Source organism: Coregonus clupeaformis, chromosome 8 (genome assembly GCF_020615455.1).
Source record: "Coregonus clupeaformis isolate EN_2021a chromosome 8, ASM2061545v1, whole genome shotgun sequence".
NCBI lineage: Eukaryota > Metazoa > Chordata > Actinopteri > Salmoniformes > Salmonidae > Coregonus > Coregonus clupeaformis.
This window is the reverse complement of record NC_059199.1, coordinates 63,785,894-63,806,120: the sequence shown is the minus strand read 5'-3', so window position 1 is coordinate 63,806,120 and position 20,227 is coordinate 63,785,894. Positions and strand designations below refer to the sequence as shown.

The 20,227-nt window shown below is 47.2% G+C and overlaps 1 protein-coding gene across 2 annotated transcripts in view; it reads left to right on the top strand.

Moving 5' to 3' along the window:
* LOC121572231 (angiopoietin-2-like) overlaps nt 1-20,227 on the top strand; it is a 140,569-nt gene that overhangs the window by 115,409 nt on the left and 4,933 nt on the right. For both annotated transcript variants that reach the window (XM_041884176.2, XM_041884177.2), the window contains exons 6-7: nt 2,650-2,751; nt 12,080-12,246. In XM_041884176.2, coding sequence (XP_041740110.1) covers nt 2,650-2,751; nt 12,080-12,246 — 269 coding nt within the window. The remainder of the gene's footprint in view (nt 1-2,649; nt 2,752-12,079; nt 12,247-20,227) is intronic.

Here is a 20,227-nt window from a genome sequence, read left to right as displayed (position 1 = left end):
GTGATCAAATGACTGACTAATGAAAACAAACCACTCTGACAAGTGATATTTAAAAAAGTGTGTTTTTCTGGTTTGGAGGTTCAGTCATGCACAAAATATGCAAATGTCTGAATCAAGAGTGTTTTTCTAAAAATCCATTAATAAACTTGGCCCGGTGAGATAAAAGCCTTCTTGCTAAAAACGTCTACCGTTTGTTGTTGACACTGCCGTGGTTACCAGCAATACAACAGCTTGTTGGTCATTGTGGAGGATAACTTGCCCTCCCTCTCCACGCTCTTCCCAGATATGTTGCTTTGTTTTACAAGAAAACGTTGTGTTTGTACAGTGGTTTGAACCCCCTTTAGGGAAACATTCACAGAACTGAAAAAAGATTCAAACAAGTTGATAAAGTTATAATATCAAATATAATATAAAATAAGAATGCTAATGTAATCATGTGACATTATATTTACTTATATTATGTATTATATCATATTTATTAAATATTCATATTTTCTTTGAGAAAAAAGAACAAACCCTAAAATGCACAAAGAAATTGCATATGCTTACCATTATAAAAGGATTTAGAAAACGTTATTTCTATGAAGTCTGGTGACCTCGCTGCAGCATTACAACACAATAGATTTGGCCTTGAATAGCTCTCCCTATTCAAAGCGTGGGAGTATGGAGTATTCAGTCTGAAACTCTTCAGAATCAACACGAAACATTACCCTCTCTAGGGAATTGGATTTCTTCGAAAAATCTATTTCAGGTCCCATGGTCTGAATTCAGAATGTTGTTTGGAAGACCCTAGGACCAGAGCCTTGGAGGAGGTGGTGGTGGTGGGGGTGGTGGGGATGGTGGTGGTGGAGGTGGTGGAGGAGGTGGAGGAGGAGGAGGAGGTGGAGGAGGTGGAGGAGGAGGAGCTGGAGGAGATGGGGGTGGGGGGTGGTGGAGGAGGTGGTGGAGGAGATGGGGGTTGGGGGGTGGTGGTGGGGGGTGGTGGGGGGTGGAGGTGGTGGAGGAGGAAGTGGTGGGGGTGGTGATGGGGGTGGTGGGGGTGGAGGAGGAGGAGGTGGTGGAGGAGATGGGGGGTGGGGGTGGTGGAGGAGGTGGTGGAGGAGATGGGGGTGGGGGTGGTGATGGGGGTGGTGGGGGTGGAGGAGGAGGAGGTGGTGGAGGAGATGGGGGTGGGGGTGGGGGTGGTGGAGGAGGAGGTGGTGGTGGAGGAGGAAGTGGTGGGGGTGGTGTTGTTGATAACGAGTGTTAGTCTTTAAATATGCATGTAAATACGGTGAGAAACCAAATAAATAAAGAAAACAGTCCTGGAGTGTGTCCCTATGGGCCCTGGTCAGAAGTAGTGTCTCTCTCTCTCTCTCTCTCTCTCTCTCGCTCTCTCTCTCTCTCTCTCTCTCTCTCTCTCTCTCTCTCTATTTCTCTCTCTCAAACTCTCTCTCTCTCTCTCTCTCTCTCTCTCTCTATTTCTCTCTCTCCCCCTCTCTCTCTCTCTCTCTCTCTCTCTCTCTCTCTCTCTCTCTCTCTCTCTCTCTCTCTATATATATATATATTTCTCCCCCCTCTCTCTCTCTCTCTCTCCCACCCCCCTCTCTCTCTCTCTCTCTCTCTCTCTCTCTCTCTCTCTCTCTCTCTCTCTCTCTCTCTCTCTCTCTCTCTCTCTCTCTCTCTCTCTCTCTCTCTCTGTGTGTTTTCCTTGGACACTGATGATATTCAGTTTATCATCCCTGCTGGATGAAGATCAAATGGAAGACAGAGGCCAGCAGCCCAACACCTGACGCTCCCTGTGAGTGTGTCCAGAGGTCTTCTAACAGAAACACTGAAAGAGAGAGAGAGCTCTATATAACACCAGAGGTCTTCTAATAGAATCACTGAAAGAGAGAGAGCTCTGTACTGTATGATGTAAGGCTTTTGACTATATATTAGCCCTGTACTGACTATTGAAACATCAATCTGTCTTTCAGACTGCAACCCTGTACTGACTATTGAAACATCAATCTGTCTTTCAGACTGCAACCCTGTACTGACTATTGAAACATCAATCTGTCTTTTAGACTGTAGTCCTGTACTGACTATTGAAACATCAATCTGTCTTTCAGACTGTAACCCTGTACTGACTATTGAAACATCAATCTGTCTTTTAGACTGTAACCCTGTACTGACTATTGAAACATCAATCTGTCTTTTAGACTGTAACCCTGTACTGACTATTGAAACATCAATCTATTTTTATGAAAGCCTGACATTGACATTGATATACAGTAGCTGGTAATAAATGGTTAGATTTGACACAGGGAATACTGACATTGATAAAGGTACTGTATATTTACAATCTAAACATGCATAATTGGAGTGCAAGAGTAATGTTTTTTCTGAATCCCAAAAACCTGTTACTGGGAATACCATCTCAATGCAACTATTGTATTGATGTGCCTTTGGATACAGCAGACACCCATATAGAGGACATGGGCCCTGTTCAGGTGTTCTGTAACCAGAAGTGGGTCTACCTCGACAGGTGTTCTGTAACCAGAAGTGGGTCTACCTCGACAGGTGTTCTGTAACCAGAAGTGGGTCTACCTCGACAGGTGTTCTGTAACCAGAAGTGGGTTTACCTCTACAGGTGTTCTGTAACCAGAAGTGGGTTTACCTCTACAGGTGTTCTGTGATATGAAGACAAGCGGTGGGGGCTGGACCGTGCTGCAGCATCGTAGAGACGGAGCGGTGGATTTCCACCGTGGCTGGAGGGATTACAAGATGGTATGTTCACTAGACTTTAAACACAAGAGGTCAACCAAGTCTTCTTTGGTAGGTAATTGTCAGCAGAGACTGCTTCCGTATTGAAATAGTAGTCAAAGAGTGTCTGTTAAGGTAGATTATTTTACATTACTGTCATCTCAACACAAGCAGTCTTTTTCTGTATGTCATTCAAATATCTAACAATAATTTGTTTTAATTAAGTCAGACATTTTTTTTCAGCATGTTATCATGGACAACATTCTACCAGAGTGTGTGGTAGAATGTCATCTATCTAGTTTGTGTAATTTCTGGTGATGGACTTCATCCAAAATCAAGATAGCAAACTCTCTGAATCACAGGTGCATTGCTATAAGAGTAGGTAGGATAAAGAGGGGCAGTGGTTCTGGATTCCTCACTTAGACTGGACCGGAGGTTCCAATCCCTCTAAGGTGGGGTAGAGGAGAGGGTTGGAGAGGGTTGGAGAGGGTTGGAGAGGGTTGGAGAGGGTTGGAGAGGGTTGGAGAGGGTTTAGGATTGGGGAGGCGTGGGATAAGGTGGGGTAGAGGAGAGGGTTGGAGAGGGTTGGAGAGGGTTGGAGAGGGTTGGAGAGGGTTGGAGAGGGTTGGAGAGGGTTGAAGAGGGTTTAGGATTGGGGAGGCGTGGGATAAGGTGGGGTAGAGGAAAGGGTTGGAGAGGGTTGGAGAGGGTTGGAGAGGGTTGGAGAGGGTTGGAGAGGGTTGGAGAGGGTTGGAGAGGGTTGGAGAGGGTTGGAGAGGGTTGGAGAGGGTTTAGGATTGGGGAGGCGTGGGATAAGGTGGGGTAGAGGAGAGGGTTGGAGAGGGTTTAGGATTGGGGAGGCGTGGGATACAGACAGATCTGTGATCCGGGGTGACCCTGGTTGTTTGGGTAGGCCGTCCCCCTTGTTCCCCCGACGACACTCCCTGTTCTGTTGTTGCACCTGCACTCTCGCTGTCTCTCCCTGTCGGTGTCCGACCCCCACACACACGCTCATCACACATCACAGGCTCACACGTACACACAGACACACACCTCGATCACATCACATACTCCCCTCACACACCCTGAGCTCACACACTTGTATCAGTCACTTCAGACTCAGTGGGACAGACTGACCTTTCTACAGGATCAGTAGAGATCCCACCATGTAGAGTACTGGGGGTAGTAGAGAGACTAGCTAACAGCAACAGGATCAGTAGAGATCCCACCATGTAGAGTACTGGGGGTAGCAGAGAGACTAGCTAACAGCAACAGGATCAGTAGAGATCCCACCATGTAGAGTACTGGGGGTAGTAGAGAGACTAGCTAACAGCAACAGGATCAGTAGAGATCCCACCATGTAGAGTACTGGGGGTAGTAGAGAGACTAGCTAACAGCAACAGGATCAGTAGAGATCCCACCATGTAGAGTACTGGGGGGTGGTAGAGAGAAAAGCTAACAGCAACAGGATCAGTAGAGATCCCACCATGTAGAGTACTGGGGGTAGTAGAGAGAATAGCTAACAGCAACAGGATCAGTAGAGATCCCACCATGTAGAGTACTGGGGGTAGTAGAGAGACTAGCTAACAGCAACAGGATCAGTAGAGATCCCACCATGTAGAGTACTGGGGGTAGTAGAGATACTAGCTAACAGCAACAGGATCAGTAGAGATCCCACCATGTAGAGTACTGGGGGGTGGTAGAGAGAATAGCTAACAGCAACAGGATCAGTAGAGATCCCACCATGTAGAGTACTGGGGGTAGTAGAGAGACTAGCTAACAGCAACAGGATCAGTAGAGATCCCACCATGTAGAGTACTGGGGGTAGCAGAGAGACAGGCTAACAGCAACAGGATCAGTAGAGATCCCACCATGTAGAGTACTGGGGGTAGTAGAGAGACTAGCTAACAGCAACAGGATCAGTAGAGATCCCACCATGTAGAGTACTGGGGGTAGTAGAGAGACTAGCTAACAGCAACAGGATCAGTAGAGATCCCACCATGTAGAGTACTGGGGGTAAAGAGAGACTAGCTAACAGCAACAGGATCAGTAGAGATCCCACCATGTAGAGTACTGGGGGTAGTAGAGAGATTAGCTAACAGCAACAGGATCAGTAGAGATCCCACCATGTAGAGTACTGGGGGGTAGTAGAGAGACAGGCTAACAGCAACAGGATCAGTAGAGATCCCACCATGTAGAGTACTGGGGGTAGCAGAGAGACTAGCTAACAGCAACAGGATCAGTAGAGATCCCACCATGTAGAGTACTGGGGGTAGCAGAGAGACTAGCTAACAGCAACAGGATCAGTAGAGATCCCACCATGTAGAGTACTGGGGGTAGTAGAGAGACAGGCTAACAGCAACAGGATCAGTAGAGATCCCACCATGTAGAGTACTGGGGGTAGTAGAGAGACTAGCTAACAGCAACAGGATCAGTAGAGATCCCACCATGTAGAGTACTGGGGGTAGTAGAGATACTAGCTAACAGCAACAGGATCAGTAGAGATCCCACCATGTAGAGTACTGGGGGTAAAGAGAGACAGGCTAACAGCAACAGGATCAGTAGAGATCCCACCATGTAGAGTACTGGGGGTAAAGAGAGACTAGCTAACAGCAACAGGATCAGTAGAGATCCCACCATGTAGAGTACTGGGGGTAGTAGAGATACTAGCTAACAGCAACAGGATCAGTAGAGATCCCACCATGTAGAGTACTGGGGGTAGTAGAGATACTAGCTAACAGCAACAGGATCAGTAGAGATCCCACCATGTAGAGTACTGGGGGTAGTAGAGATACTAGCTAACAGCAACAGGATCAGTAGAGATCCCACCATGTAGAGTACTGGGGGTAGTGGAGAGACTAGCTAACAGCAACAGGATCAGTAGAGATCCCACCATGTAGAGTACTGGGGGTAGCAGAGAGACTAGCTAACAGCAACAGGATCAGTAGAGATCCCACCATGTAGAGTACTGGGGGTAGCAGAGAGACTAGCTAACAGCAACAGGATCAGTAGAGATCCCACCATGTAGAGTACTGGGGGTAGTAGAGATACTAGCTAACAGCAACAGGATCAGTAGAGATCCCACCATGTAGAGTACTGGGGGTAGTAGAGAGACTAGCTAACAGCAACAGGATCAGTAGAGATCCCACCATGTAGAGTACTGGGGGTAGCAGAGAGACTAGCTAACAGCAACAGGATCAGTAGAGATCCCACCATGTGGAGTAATGGGGGTAGTAGAGAGACTAGCTAACAGCAACAGGATCAGTAGAGATCCCACCATGTAGAGTACTGGGGGGTAGTAGAGAGACTAGCTAACAGCAACAGGATCAGTAGAGATCCCACCATGTAGAGTACTGGGGGGTGGTAGAGAGACTAGCTAACAGCAACAGGATCAGTAGAGATCCCACCATGTAGAGTACTGGGGGTAGCAGAGAGACAGGCTAACAGCAACAGGATCAGTAGAGATCCCACCATGTAGAGTACTGGGGGGTAGTAGAGAGACTAGCTAACAGCAACAGGATCAGTAGAGATCCCACCATGTAGAGTACTGGGGTTAGCAGAGAGACTAGCTAACAGCAACAGGATCAGTAGAGATCCCACCATGTAGAGTACTGGGGGTAGTAGAGACAGGCTAACAGCAACAGGATCAGTAGAGATCCCACCATGTAGAGTACTGGGGGTAGTAGAGAGACTAGCTAACAGCAACAGGATCAGTAGAGATCCCACCATGTAGAGTACTGGGGGTAGCAGAGAGACTAGCTAACAGCAACAGGATCAGTAGAGATCCCACCATGTAGAGTACTGGGGGTAGTAGAGAGACAGGCTAACAGCAACAGGATCAGTAGAGATCCCACCATGTAGAGTACTGGGGGTAGCAGAGAGACTAGCTAACAGCAACAGGATCAGTAGAGATCCCACCATGTAGAGTACTGGGGGTAGTAGAGATACTAGCTAACAGCAACAGGATCAGTAGAGATCCCACCATGTAGAGTACTGGGGGTAGTAGAGAGACTAGCTAACAGCAACAGGATCAGTAGAGATCCCACCATGTAGAGTACTGGGGGGTGGTAGAGAGAATAGCTAACAGCAACAGGATCAGTAGAGATCCCACCATGTAGAGTACTGGGGGTAGTAGAGAGACTAGCTAACAGCAACAGGATCAGTAGAGATCCCACCATGTAGAGTACTGGGGGTAGTAGAGAGACTAGCTAACAGCAACAGGATCAGTAGAGATCCCACCATGTAGAGTACTGGGGATAGTAGAGAGACAGGCTAACAGCAACAGGATCAGTAGAGATCCCACCATGTAGAGTACTGGGGGTAGTAGAGAGACAGGCTAACAGCAACAGGATCAGGAGAGATCCCACCATGTAGAGTACTGGGGGTAGTAGAGAGACTAGCTAACAGCAACAGGATCAGGAGAGATCCCACCATGTAGAGTACTGGGGGGTAGTAGAGAGACAGGCTAACAGCAACAGGATCAGTAGAGATCCCACCATGTAGAGTACTGGGGGTAGCAGAGAGACTAGCTAACAGCAACAGGATCAGTAGAGATCCCACCATGTAGAGTACTGGGGGGTAGTAGAGAGACAGGCTAACAGCAACAGGATCAGTAGAGATCCCACCATGTAGAGTACTGGGGGTAGCAGAGAGACTAGCTAACAGCAACAGGATCAGTAGAGATCCCACCATGTAGAGTACTGGGGGTAGCAGAGAGACTAGCTAACAGCAACAGGATCAGTAGAGATCCCACCATGTAGAGTACTGGGGGTAGCAGAGAGACTAGCTAACAGCAACAGGATCAGTAGAGATCCCACCATGTAGAGTACTGGGGGTAAAGAGAGACTAGCTAACAGCAACAGGATCAGTAGAGATCCCACCATGTAGAGTACTGGGGGTAGCAGAGAGACTAGCTAACAGCAACAGGATCAGTAGAGATCCCACCATGTAGAGTACTGGGGGTAAAGAGAGACTAGCTAACAGCAACAGGATCAGTAGAGATCCCACCATGTAGAGTACTGGGGGTAGTAGAGAGAATAGCTAACAGCAACAGGATCAGTAGAGATCCCACCATGTAGAGTACTGGGGGGTAGTAGAGATACTAGCTAACAGCAACAGGATCAGTAGAGATCCCACCATGTAGAGTACTGGGGGTAGTAGAGAGACTAGCTAACAGCAACAGGATCAGTAGAGATCCCACCATGTAGAGTACTGGGGGGTGGTAGAGAGACTAGCTAACAGCAACAGGATCAGTAGAGATCCCACCATGTAGAGTACTGGGGGTAGTAGAGAGACTAGCTAACAGCAACAGGATCAGTAGAGATCCCACCATGTAGAGTACTGGGGGTAGTAGAGATACTAGCTAACAGCAACAGGATCAGTAGAGATCCCACCATGTAGAGTACTGGGGGTAGCAGAGAGACTAGCTAACAGCAACAGGATCAGTAGAGATCCCACCATGTAGAGTACTGGGGGTAGCAGAGAGACTAGCTAACAGCAACAGGATCAGTAGAGATCCCACCATGTAGAGTACTGGGGGTAGCAGAGAGACTAGCTAACAGCAACAGGATCAGTAGAGATCCCACCATGTAGAGTACTGGGGGTAGTAGAGAGACTAGCTAACAGCAACAGGATCAGTAGAGATCCCACCATGTAGAGTACTGGGGGTAGCAGAGAGACTAGCTAACAGCAACAGGATCAGTAGAGATCCCACCATGTAGAGTACTGGGGGTAGTAGAGAGACTAGCTAACAGCAACAGGATCACAACCACTTCCAAGGGAGCGCTGTTTGGCCAGGCTACTGTGCATGCTGTAGTAGGGAAATCCCACCTTATGCTCTGCACAGGGCACTACGTTTGGCCAGGGCCCATAGGACTCAGTGGGCCCATTGGCCTCTGGTCTAAAGTAGTGCACTATATAGGGAATAGGGTGCCATTCTCTGGTCTAAAGTAGTGCACTATATAGGGAATAGGGTGCCATTCTCTGGTCTAAAGTAGTGCACTATATAGGGAATAGGGTGCCATTCTCTAGTCTAAAGTAGTGCACTATATAGGGAATAGGGTGCCATTCTCTGGTCTAAAGTAGTGCACTATATAGGGAATAGGGTGTCATTCTCTGGTCTAAAGTAGTGCACTATATAGGGAATAGTGTGCCATTCTCTGGTCTAAAGTAGTGCACTATATAGGGAATAGGGTGCCATTCTCTGGTCTAAAGTAGTGCACTATATAGGGAATAGGGTGCCATTCTCTGGTCTAAAGTAGTGCACTATATAGGGAATAGGGTGCCATTCTCTGGTCTAAAGTAGTGCACTATATAGGGAATAGGGTGCCATTTTCTGGTCTAAAGTAGTGCACTATATAGGGAATAGGGTGCCATTCTCTGGTCTAAAGTAGTGCACTATATAGGGAATAGGGTGCCATTCTCTGGTCTAAAGTAGTGCACTATATAGGGAATAGGGTGCCATTCTCTGGTCTAAAGTAGTGCACTATATAGGGAATAGGGTGCCATTCTCTGGTCTAAAGTAGTGCACTATATAGGGAATAGGGTGCCATTTGGGATTCATACACAGTGTTGTCCAATACTCAACACAAACCTATCTTAGATTTTCTCACTGCCATCAATATTCATGAAATACAGAAACTATACACAGAAGGGAAATGCATGTTTCTCATTGAGATCCTTAAATACTTAAATGACAGTCTGGGGATACGAGAGGGTGTGCTTTGGCTTTCTGATTGAACGAGCAGCTCTCACCTTCCTTCTGCAGCAGATTCATTGCCACAGTTTGGTTGGGAAATGGAATTCTCAAAGGACAGTGATCGCAGCGCAAAAGTGCTTTTTCAATATATTCTTCTCAAGAACAATATTTTTTCAGGTGGCTGATAAATATTTGGCCCCAGTTTTAGCTTGGGAGTATAGAGCCTCTGTAGATGAAAGATAACGTGTGTGTGTGTGTGTGTGTTTGTGTGTGTGTGTTTGTGTGTGTGTGTGTGTGTGTGTGTGTGACTGCCCAAACTGACCACACAATGTTTAACCAACACTGGTCCAACGTAACAGTAATATCAGGCCTTCTGGCCAGATAGTAAATGCTCCCAGACCTCATTAGTATTTTCACATTCACATAACAAACACGAGCAGACAGCCAGAGACCACAGAGAGAGTGTTACAGTTCAGAGATATTTAGCCATCTGTTGAAATGTTCAAAAATAAGTCTCTCTGTTTAGTTGCAGAGGTGCTCTTTAAAAGTAATTACAACGATCTTTTCTGAGTATTCAAGCTATAGAGACTAACGTTCTGTAGTAGGTTACATATATACAAGCTACAGAGACTAACATTCTGTAGTAGGTTACATATATACAAGCTACAGAGACTAACGTTCTGTAGTAGGTTACATATATACAAGCTACAGAGACTAACGTTCTGTAGTAGGTTACATATATACAAGCTATATAGAGACTAACGTTCTGTAGTAGGTTACATATATACAAGCTACAGTGGGGAAAAAAAGTATTTAGTCAGCCATCAATTGTGTAAGTTCTCCCACTTAAAAAGATGAGAGAGGCCTGTAATTTTCATCATAGGTACACGTCAACTATGACAGACAAATTGAGAAGAAAGAAAATCCAGAAAATCACATTGTAGGATTTTTTATGAATTTATTTGCAAATTATGGTGGAAAATAAGTATTTGGTCACCTACAAACAAGCAAGATTTCTGGCTCTCACAGACCTGTAACTTCTTCTTTAAGAGGCTCCTCTGTCCTCCACTCGTTACCTGTATTAATGGCACCTGTTTGAACTTGTTATCAGTATAAAAGACACCTGTCCACAACCTCAAACAGTCACACTCCAAACTCCACTATGGCCAAGACCAAAGAGCTGTCAAAGGACACCAGAAACAAAATTGTAGACCTGCACCAGGCTGGGAAGACTGAATCTGCAATAGGTAAGCAGCTTGGTTTGAAGAAATCAACTGTGGGAGCAATTATTAGGAAATGGAAGACATACAAGACCACTGATAATCTCCCTCAATCTGGGGCTCCACGCAAGATCTCACCCCGTGGGGTCAAAATGATCACAAGAACGGTGAGCAAAAATCCCAGAACCACACGGGGGGGACCTAGTGAATGACCTGCAGAGAGCTGGGACCAAAGTAACAAAGCCTACCATCAGTAACACACTACACCGCCAGGAACTCAAATCCTGCAGTGCCAGACGTGTCCCCCTGCTTAAGCAAGTACATGTCCAGGCCCGTCTGAAGTTTGCTAGAGTGCATTTGGATGATCCAGAAGAGGATTGGGAGAATGTCATATGGTCAGATGAAACCAAAATAGAACTTTTTGGTAAAAACTCAACTCGTCGTGTTTGGAGGACAAAGAATGCTGAGTTGCATCCAAAGAACACCATACCTACTGTGAAGCATGGGGGTGGAAACATCATGCTTTGGGGGTGTTTTTCTGCAAAGGGACCAGGACGACTGATCCGTGTAAAGGAAAGAATGAATGGGGCCATGTATGGTGAGATTTTGAGTGAAAACCTCCTTCCATCAGCAAGGGCATTGAAGATGAAACGTGGCTGGGTCTTTCAGCATGACAATGATCACAAACACACCGCCCGGGCAACGAAGGAATGGCTTCGTAAGAAGCATTTCAAGGTCCTGGAGTGGCCTAGCCAGTCTCCAGATCTCAACCCCATAGAAAATCTTTGGAGAGAGTTGAAAGTCCGTGTTGCCCAGCGACAGCCCCAAAACATCACTGCTCTAGAGGAGATCTGCATGGAGGAATGGGCCAAAATACCAGCAACAGTGTGTGAAAACCTTGTGAAGACTTACAGAAAACGTTTGACCTGTGTCATTGCCAACAAAGGGTATATAACAAAGTATTGAGAAACTTTTGTTATTGACCAAATACTTATTTTCCACCATAATTTGCAAATAAATTCATTAAAAATCCTACAATGTGATTTTCTGGATTTTTTTCTCTCATTTTGTCTGTCATAGTTGACGTGTACCTATGATGAAAATTACAGGCCTCTCTCATCTTTTTAAGTGGAAGAACTTGCACAATTGGTGGCTGACTAAATACTTTTTTCCCCCACTGTATATAGAGACTAACGTTCTGTAGTAGGTCAGAGAGTGATTGTCAGAAGATATAAACATTTACTTTTTCACTTTCCTCAGTCAAAATAATTTCCCTTCACTCAAATATCCCTCATGTATCTTCATCCCTCTCAAAGGTACAACGATATTTACATCTTAACACATCTCTGTTGATGCCATATGTCCCTCTGAAGTGACATTAGTCATATGACCCTTCATTCAGTTTGTCCTCTTTCTCTCACCGTACCTGTTTCAGGGTTTTGGGGATCCCTCGGGAGAGTACTGGGCAGGAAATGACCTCATACACCTGCTGACCATCTCCCAGGAGTACAGTCTCCAGGTGCAGCTGAAGGACGCTGAGGGGAACGAGGCCTACTCCCACTACGATCACTTCTATATAGACGCAGAGGACAAAAACTACAGGTACCAGCATGCAATGCACCCTCCCACAGCAGAGAAGTTCAAGAGTCAAATCAACTCACATGCTTCATAAAAAAACAGGTGTACACTAACAGTGAAATGCTTACTTATGGGCCCTTCACAACAGCAGAGAGAGAAACATAGAAATAATAGAAAAGTAATGAGCAATCAGGGGAGAAGGGCCTTGGTCAGGGAGGTGACCAAGAACCCGATGGTCACTCTGACAGAGCTCCAGAGTTCCTCTGTGGAGATGGGAGAACCTTCCAGAAGGACAACCATCTCTGCAGCTTCTCCACCAATCAGGCCTTTATGGTAGAATGGCCAGACAGAAGCCACTCCTCACTAAAAGGCACATGACAGCCCGCTTGGAGTTTGCCAAAAGGCACCTAAAGGACTCAGACCATGAGAGACAAGATTCTCTGGTCTGATGAAACCGAGATTGAACTCTTTGGCCTGAATGCCAAGCGTCACGTCTGGAGGAAACCTGGCACGATACCTACAGTGAAGCATGGTGGTGGCAGCATCATGCTGTGGGGATGTTTTTCAGCGGCAGGGATTGTGAGACTAGTCAGGATCAAGGGAAAGATGAGAGAGATCCTTGATAAAAACCTGCTCCAGAGCGCTCAGGACCTCCGACTGGGGCGAAGGTTCACCTTCCAACAGGACAACGACCCTAAGCACACAGCGAAGACAATGCAGTCTCTGAATGTCCTTGAGTGGCCCAGCCAGAGTCCGGACTTGAACCCGATCTAATATCTCTGGTGACCTGAAGATTGCAGTGCAGCGACGCTCCCCGTCCAATCTGACAGAGCTTGAGAGGATCTGCAGAGAAGAATGGGAGAAACTCCCCAAATACAGGTGTGCCAAGCTTGTAGCGTCATACCCAAGAAGACTTGAGGCTGTAATCGCTGCCAAAGGTGCTTCAACAAAGTACTGAGTAAAGGGTCTGAATACTTATGTAAATGTGATATTTCAGTTTTTTATTTGCAAAAATGTCTAAAACTCTGTTTTTACTTTGTCATTATGGGGTATTTTGTGTAGATTGATGAGGAAAATAAACAATTTAATCAATTTTAGAATAAGGCTGTAATGTAACAATGTGGATAAAATCAAGGGGTCTGAATACTTTCTGAATGCACTGTACGAGTGGAAGTAATTGAATAAACTTGAAACCCTTTCAGTCTTCGTCTAAGTAAAAGAAAGAAAGTTTAGATAATGTCTGTCTTGAAGAACATCATCAGTGATGAGCTCAGCGGACGGCAAGCTAACACTTTCCTGACTCCATCTCTCTATCCATCGCCGTGGCAATACCGCTGCCCCGGTGACAGCCCCTTTCAGTGAAGGAAAACAGGAACAATTTTTGCATCCCAAATGGCACCCTATTCCCTACATAGTGCACTACTTTTGACCAGGTCCCAGGCAAAAGTAGTGCACTATGTAGGGAATAGGGTACCATTTGGGACAAAACTAACCATTCATCAGCAGCAGCATGAAACCTGCCAAGTCAAAAAGCAGTTTGACAGCAGTGATATCTCTCTCCACTACTAAAGCCCTATGGTGGTCTCTCTCTCCACTACTAAAGCCCTATGGTGATCTCTCTCTCCACTACTAAAGCCCTATGGTGGTCTCTCTCTCCACTACTAAAGCCCTATGGTGATCTCTCTCTCTCCACTACTAAAGCCCTATGGTGATCTCTCTCTCTCCACTACTAAAGCCCTATGGTTGTCTCTCTCTCCACTACTAAAGCCCTATGGTGGTCTCTCTCTCCACTACTAAAACCCCATGGTGGTCTCTCTATCTCCACTACTAAAGCCCTATGGTGATCTCTCTCTCTCCACTACTAAAGCCCTATGTTGGTCTCTCTCTCCACTACTAAAGCCCTATGGTGATCTCTCTCTCTCCACTACTAAAGCCCTATGGTGATCTCTCTCTCTCCACTACTAAAGCCCTATGTTGGTCTCTCTCTCCACTACTAAAGCCCTATGGTGATCTCTCTCTCTCCACTACTAAAACCCCATGGTGGTCCCTCTCTCCACTACTAAAGCCCTATGTTGGTCTCTCTCTCCACTACTAAAGCCCTATGGTGGTCTCTCTCTCCACTACTAAAGCCCTATGGTGGTCTCTCTATCTCCACTACTAAAGCCCTATGGTGGTCTCTCTCGCCACTACTAAAGCCCTATGGTTGTCTCTCTATCTCCACTACTAAAGCCCTATGGTGGTCTCTCTCTCCACTACTAAAGCCCTATGGTGGTCTCTCTATCTCCACTACTAAAGCCCTATGGTGGTCTCTCTCTCCACTACTAAAGCCCTATGGTGGTCTCTCTCTCCACTACTAAAGCCCTATGGTGGTCTCTCTCTCCACTACTAAAGCCCTATGGTGGTCTCTCTCTCCACTACTAAAGCCCTATGGTGGTCTCTCTCTCTCCACTACTAAAGCCCTATGGTGGTCTCTATCTCCACTACTAAAGCCCTATGGTGGTCTCTCTATCTCCACTACTAAAGCCCTATGGTGGTCTCTCTCTCCACTACTAAAGCCCTATGGTGGTCTCTCTCTCCACTACTAAAGCCCTATGGTGGTCTCTCTATCTCCACTACTAAAGCCCTATGGTGGTCTCTCTCGCTACTACTAAAGCCCTATGGTTGTCTCTCTATCTCCACTACTAAAGCCCTATGGTGGTCTCTCTCTCCACTACTAAAGCCCTATGGTGGTCTCTCTATCTCCACTACTAAAGCCCTATGGTGGTCTCTCTCTCCACTACTAAAGCCCTATGGTGGTCTCTCTCTCCACTACTAAAGCCCTATGGTGGTCTCTCTCTCCACTACTAAAGCCCTATGGTGGTCTCTCTCTCCACTACTAAAGCCCTATGGTGGTCTCTCTCTCCACTACTAAAGCCCTATGGTGGTCTCTCTCTCTCCACTACTAAAGCCCTATGGTGGTCTCTCTCTCCACTACTAAAGCCCTATGGTGGTCTCTCTATCTCCACTACTAAAGCCCTATGGTGGTCTCTCTCTCCACTACTAAAGCCCTATGGTGGTCTCTCTCTCCACTACTAAAGCCCTATGGTTGTCTCTCTCTCCACTACTAAAGCCCTATGGTGGTCTCTCTCTCCACTACTAAAGCCCTATGGTGGTCTCTCTCTCCACTACTAAAGCCCTATGGTGGTCTCTCTCTCCACTACTAAAGCCCTATGGTGGTCTCTCTCTCCACTACTAAAGCCCTATGGTGGTCTCTCTCTCCACTACTAAAGCCCTACGGTGGTCTCTCTCCACCAATAAAGCCCTATGGTGGTCTCTCTCTCTCTACTACTAAAGCCCTATGGTGGTCTCTCTCTCCACTACTAAAGCCCTATGGTGGTCTCTCTCTCCACTTCTAAAGCCCTATGGTGGTCTCTCTCTCCACTACTAAAGCCCTATGGTGGTCTCTCTCTCCACTACTAAAGCCCTATGGTGGTCTCTCTCTCCACTACTAAAGACCTATGGTGGTCTCTCTCTCTCTACTACTAAAGCCCTATGGTGGTCTCTCTCTCTCCACTACTAAAGCCCTATGGTTGTCTCTCTCTCCACTACTGAAGCCCTATGGTGGTCTCTCTCTCTCCACTACTAAAGCCCTATGGTTGTCTCTCTCTCCACTACTAAAGCCCTATGGTGGTCTCTCTCTCCACTACTGAAGCCCTATGGTGGTCCTCTCTCCACTACTAAAGACCTATGGTGGTCTCTCTCTCTCCACTACTAAAGCCCTATGGTGGTCTCTCTCTCCACTACTAAAGCCCTATGGTGGTCCTCGCTCCACTTCTAAAGACCTATGGTGGTCTCTCTCTCTCCACTACTAAAGCCATATGGTGGTCTCTTTTTCCACTACTAAAACCCTATGGTAGTCTCTCTCTCTCCACTACTAAAGCCCTATGGTGGTCTCTTTTTCCACTACTAAAACCCTATGGTGGTCTCTCTCTCTCTACTACTAAAGCCCTATGGTGGTCTCTCTCTCTCTCCACTACTAAAACCCTATGGTGGTCTCTCTCTCTCTACTACTAAAGCCCTATGGTGGTCTCTCTCTCTCTCCACTACTAAAGCCCTATGGTGGTCTCTCTCTCTCCACTACTAAAGCCGTATGTTGGTCTCTCTCTCCACTGCTAAAGCCCAATGGTGGTCTCTCTCTCCACTACTAAAGCCCTATGGTGGTCTCTCTCTCCACTACTAAAGCCCTATGGTTGTCTCTCTCTCTCTCTACTACTAAAGCCGTATGTTGGTCTCTCTCTCCACTGCTAAAGCCCTATGGTGGTCTCTCTCTCTCCACTACTAAAGCCCTATGGTGGTCTCTCTCTCCACTACTAAAGCCCTGGCTGAGATCACTAATGGATTTTGTCAACTCAGGGCCTCAAAATAGAGGATTGTGATTTATGCTAAGGTACACATCAATTTCTGGTTTAGGCTAACACAGAGTAGATTAAATGGAATTTGATGGAGTGTTTGAAAAAGGCTGTTGGCCATTGTAACCCATTTAACACAGTGACATTATCTGTGATGAAACAACTGCTCATTAGTGTAGCGCTGTGTGTAGCTCCAGGAGTAACGAACTTACCTTTACATTTAGATCCAGGATCATCCTTAAATAACACAAAATCCAACTTTATCCATTAAGTGTGTGCAAAACTGATCAGTGTCTTGGAGCTATATTCATCCTACTCTACATTTTAGTCATTTAGCAGACGCTCTTATCCAGAGCAACTTACAGTTAGTGAGTGCATACATTTTCATACTGGTCCCCCGTGGGAATCGAACCCACAACCCTGGTGTTGCAAACGCCATGCTCTACCAACTGAACTACATCCCTGCTGGCCATTCCCTCCCCTACCGTGCATACATTTTAATACTGGTCCCCTGTGGGAATCGAACCCACAACCCTGGTGTTGCAAACACCATGCTCTACCAACTGAGCTACATCCCTGCCTGCCATTCCCTCCCCTAATTGTGCGCCGCCCCATGGGTCTCCCGGTCGCGGCCGGCTACAACAGAGTCTGGATTCGAACCAGGATCTCTAGTGGCACAGCTAGCGCTGCGATGCAGTGCCTTAGACCACTGCACCACTCGGGAGGTCTGTGTGTGGCAAGCCCCCTGAATGGTGCTAGTGAATAGCTGTCATCCCTGTTGCCAACTACCGCTGAGCAGCACTACATCTCACCACGTTGAGTATGTGCTAGGTTCATTATCATGCTGAGTTCATCTGGCTCTCCACTGGTTTTCCTCTCCAGGGTTGGGTTCATTTAGGGACCTCCCCAGCCAGAGGCCTGTGGTGCTATATTTCTACCCAGCCAATGCAGCCCCGACTCGGCCAAGGCATCCCCATCTCAAGCTTTCTCTGGCCAAGGCATCCCCATCTCAATCTTTCTCTGGCCAAGGTATCCCCGTCTCCAGCTTTCTCTGGCCAAGGCATCCCCGTCTCCAGCTTTCTCTGGCCAAGGTATCCCCGTCTCAATCTTTCTCTGGCCAAGGCAACCTCTTCTCAAGCTTTCTCTGGCCAACGCAACCTCTTCTCAAGCTTTCTCTGGCCAACGCAACCTCTTCTCAAGCTTTCTCTGGCCAACGCAACCTCTTCTCAAGCTTTCTCTGGCCAACGCAACCTCTTCTCAAGCTTTCTCTGGCCAATGCAACCTCTTCTCTAGCTTTCTCTGGCCAACGCAACCTCTTCTCAAGCTTTCTCTGGCCAAGGCAACCTCTTCTCTAGCTTTCTCTGGCCAATGCAACCTCTTCTCAAGCTTTCTCTGGCCAATGCAACCTCTTCTCTAGCTTTCTCTGGCCAACGCAACCTCTTCTCAAGCTTTCTCTGGCCAACGCAACCTCTTCTCAAGCTTTCTCTGGCCAACGCAACCTCTTCTCAAGCTTTCTCTGGCCAACGCAACCTCTTCTCAAGCTTTCTCTGGCCAACGCAACCTCTTCTCAAGCTTTCTCTGGCTAATGCAACCTCTTCTCAAGCTTTCTCTGGCCAAGGCAACCTCTTCTCAAGCTTTCTCTGGCCAACGCAACCTCTTCTCAAGCTTTCTCTGGCCAACGCAACCTCTTCTCAAGCTTTCTCTGGCCAAGGCAACCTCTTCTCTAGCTTTCTCTGGCCAATGCAACCTCTTCTCAAGCTTTCTCTGGCCAATGCAACCTCTTCTCTAGCTTTCTCTGGCCAACGCAACCTCTTCTCAAGCTTTCTCTGGCCAACGCAACCTCTTCTCAAGCTTTCTCTGGCCAACGCAACCTCTTCTCAAGCTTTCTCTGGCCAACGCAACCTCTTCTCAAGCTTTCTCTGGCCAACGCAACCTCTTCTCAAGCTTTCTCTGGCCAACGCAACCTCTTCTCAAGCTTTCTCTGGCCAACGCAACCTCTTCTCAAGCTTTCTCTGGCCAACGCAACCTCTTCTCAAGCTTTCTCTGGCCAATGCAACCTCTTCTCAAGCTTTCTCTGGCCAGTGAAACCTCTTCTCCAGCCTTCTCCATACAAGGCAACCCCTTATCCATATGCAACCCTTGCTCTGGAGCAGTCCGGGAACCCAATTACTCTAACTTCTTCCATCCATCCAACCAAAGAAGGCACCCAACCCTTCCCCCAGTGTTCCCAGGCCAAGGCAGCATCTTCTCCATAGCCAAAAGACACATAGCCATTCCCCTTCTCCCATCTGTCCCTGTAGCCAAGGCTGTCTCACACCCCTTAGCCTATTCATTCCCAGCCAAGGTAGCCCCATCTCTATGCATGACTTCTCTATAGCCAAGGTAGCCTCATCTCTATGCATGACTTCTCCATAGCCAAGGTAGCCCCATCTCTATGCATGACTTCTCCATAGCCAAGGTAGCCCCATCTCTATGCATGACTTCTCCATAGCCAAGGTAGCCCCATCTCTATGCATGACTTCTCCATAGACAAGGTAGCCCCATCTCTATGCATTACTTCTCTATAGCCAAGGTAGCCCCATCTCTATGCATTACTTCTCCATAGCCAAGGTAGCCCCATCTCTATGCATGACTTCTCCATAGCCAAGGTAGCCCCATCTCTATGCATGACTTCTCCATAGCCAAGGTAGCCCCATCTCTATGCATGACTTCTCCATAGCCAAGGTAGCCCCATCTCTATGGATTACTTCTCCATAGCCAAGGTAGCCCCATCTCTATGCATTACTTCTCCATAGCCAAGGTAGCCCCATCTCTATGGATGACTTCTCCTTAGCCAAGGTAGCCCCATCTCTATGCATGACTTCTCCATAGCCAAGGTAGCCCCATCTCTATGCATGACTTCTCCATAGCCAAGGTAGCCCCATCTCTATGCATGACTTCTCCATAGCCAAGGTAGCCCCATCTCTATGCATGACTTCTCCATAGCCAAGGTAGCCCCATCTCTATGCATGACTTCTCCATAGCCAAGGTAGCCCCATCTCTATGCATGACTTCTCCATAGCCAAGGTAGCCCCATCTCTATGGATAACTTCTCTATAGCCAAGGTAGCCCCATCTCTAGGACTTCCCTACAGCCAAAGCTATATCTATAGCTTCCTGTTGTAGCCAACGTAACACTTAACCCCATCTCTCAATGATCACTCCCTATAGCCAGAACAGTTTAACCCCATCTGTAAATCACTTCCTTAGCTAGCCAAATCAGTTCGCCCTCCCGTTCTTCCACAGCCCACTCCCAAGCCTCCTCTCCTAGCCTCCCCCCTAGCCAGAGCTGCCCTTCCCCAGCCAACACCCCCTTTTCTCCAGCAACATCCGCCCACGCTCCAGCCCCATGTAGTGTGGTTCCTGTATGGAACACTTGAAAGAGGAGGTGCACTTTAAAGGGAATTGGGTACTATTTGGGAAGTAACAGAGATCCCTCATTGAGCCACCACAGACAGTGTAACCTTCAGTATGAGAGAAGTCACAAAGGTCGTATAACTCACATTAGAGTCCTGTACTAACCAGACAGAATGACAGGAGGAGAGGAACAGAGAAGGAGGAGGAGAGAAAGGAGGAGGA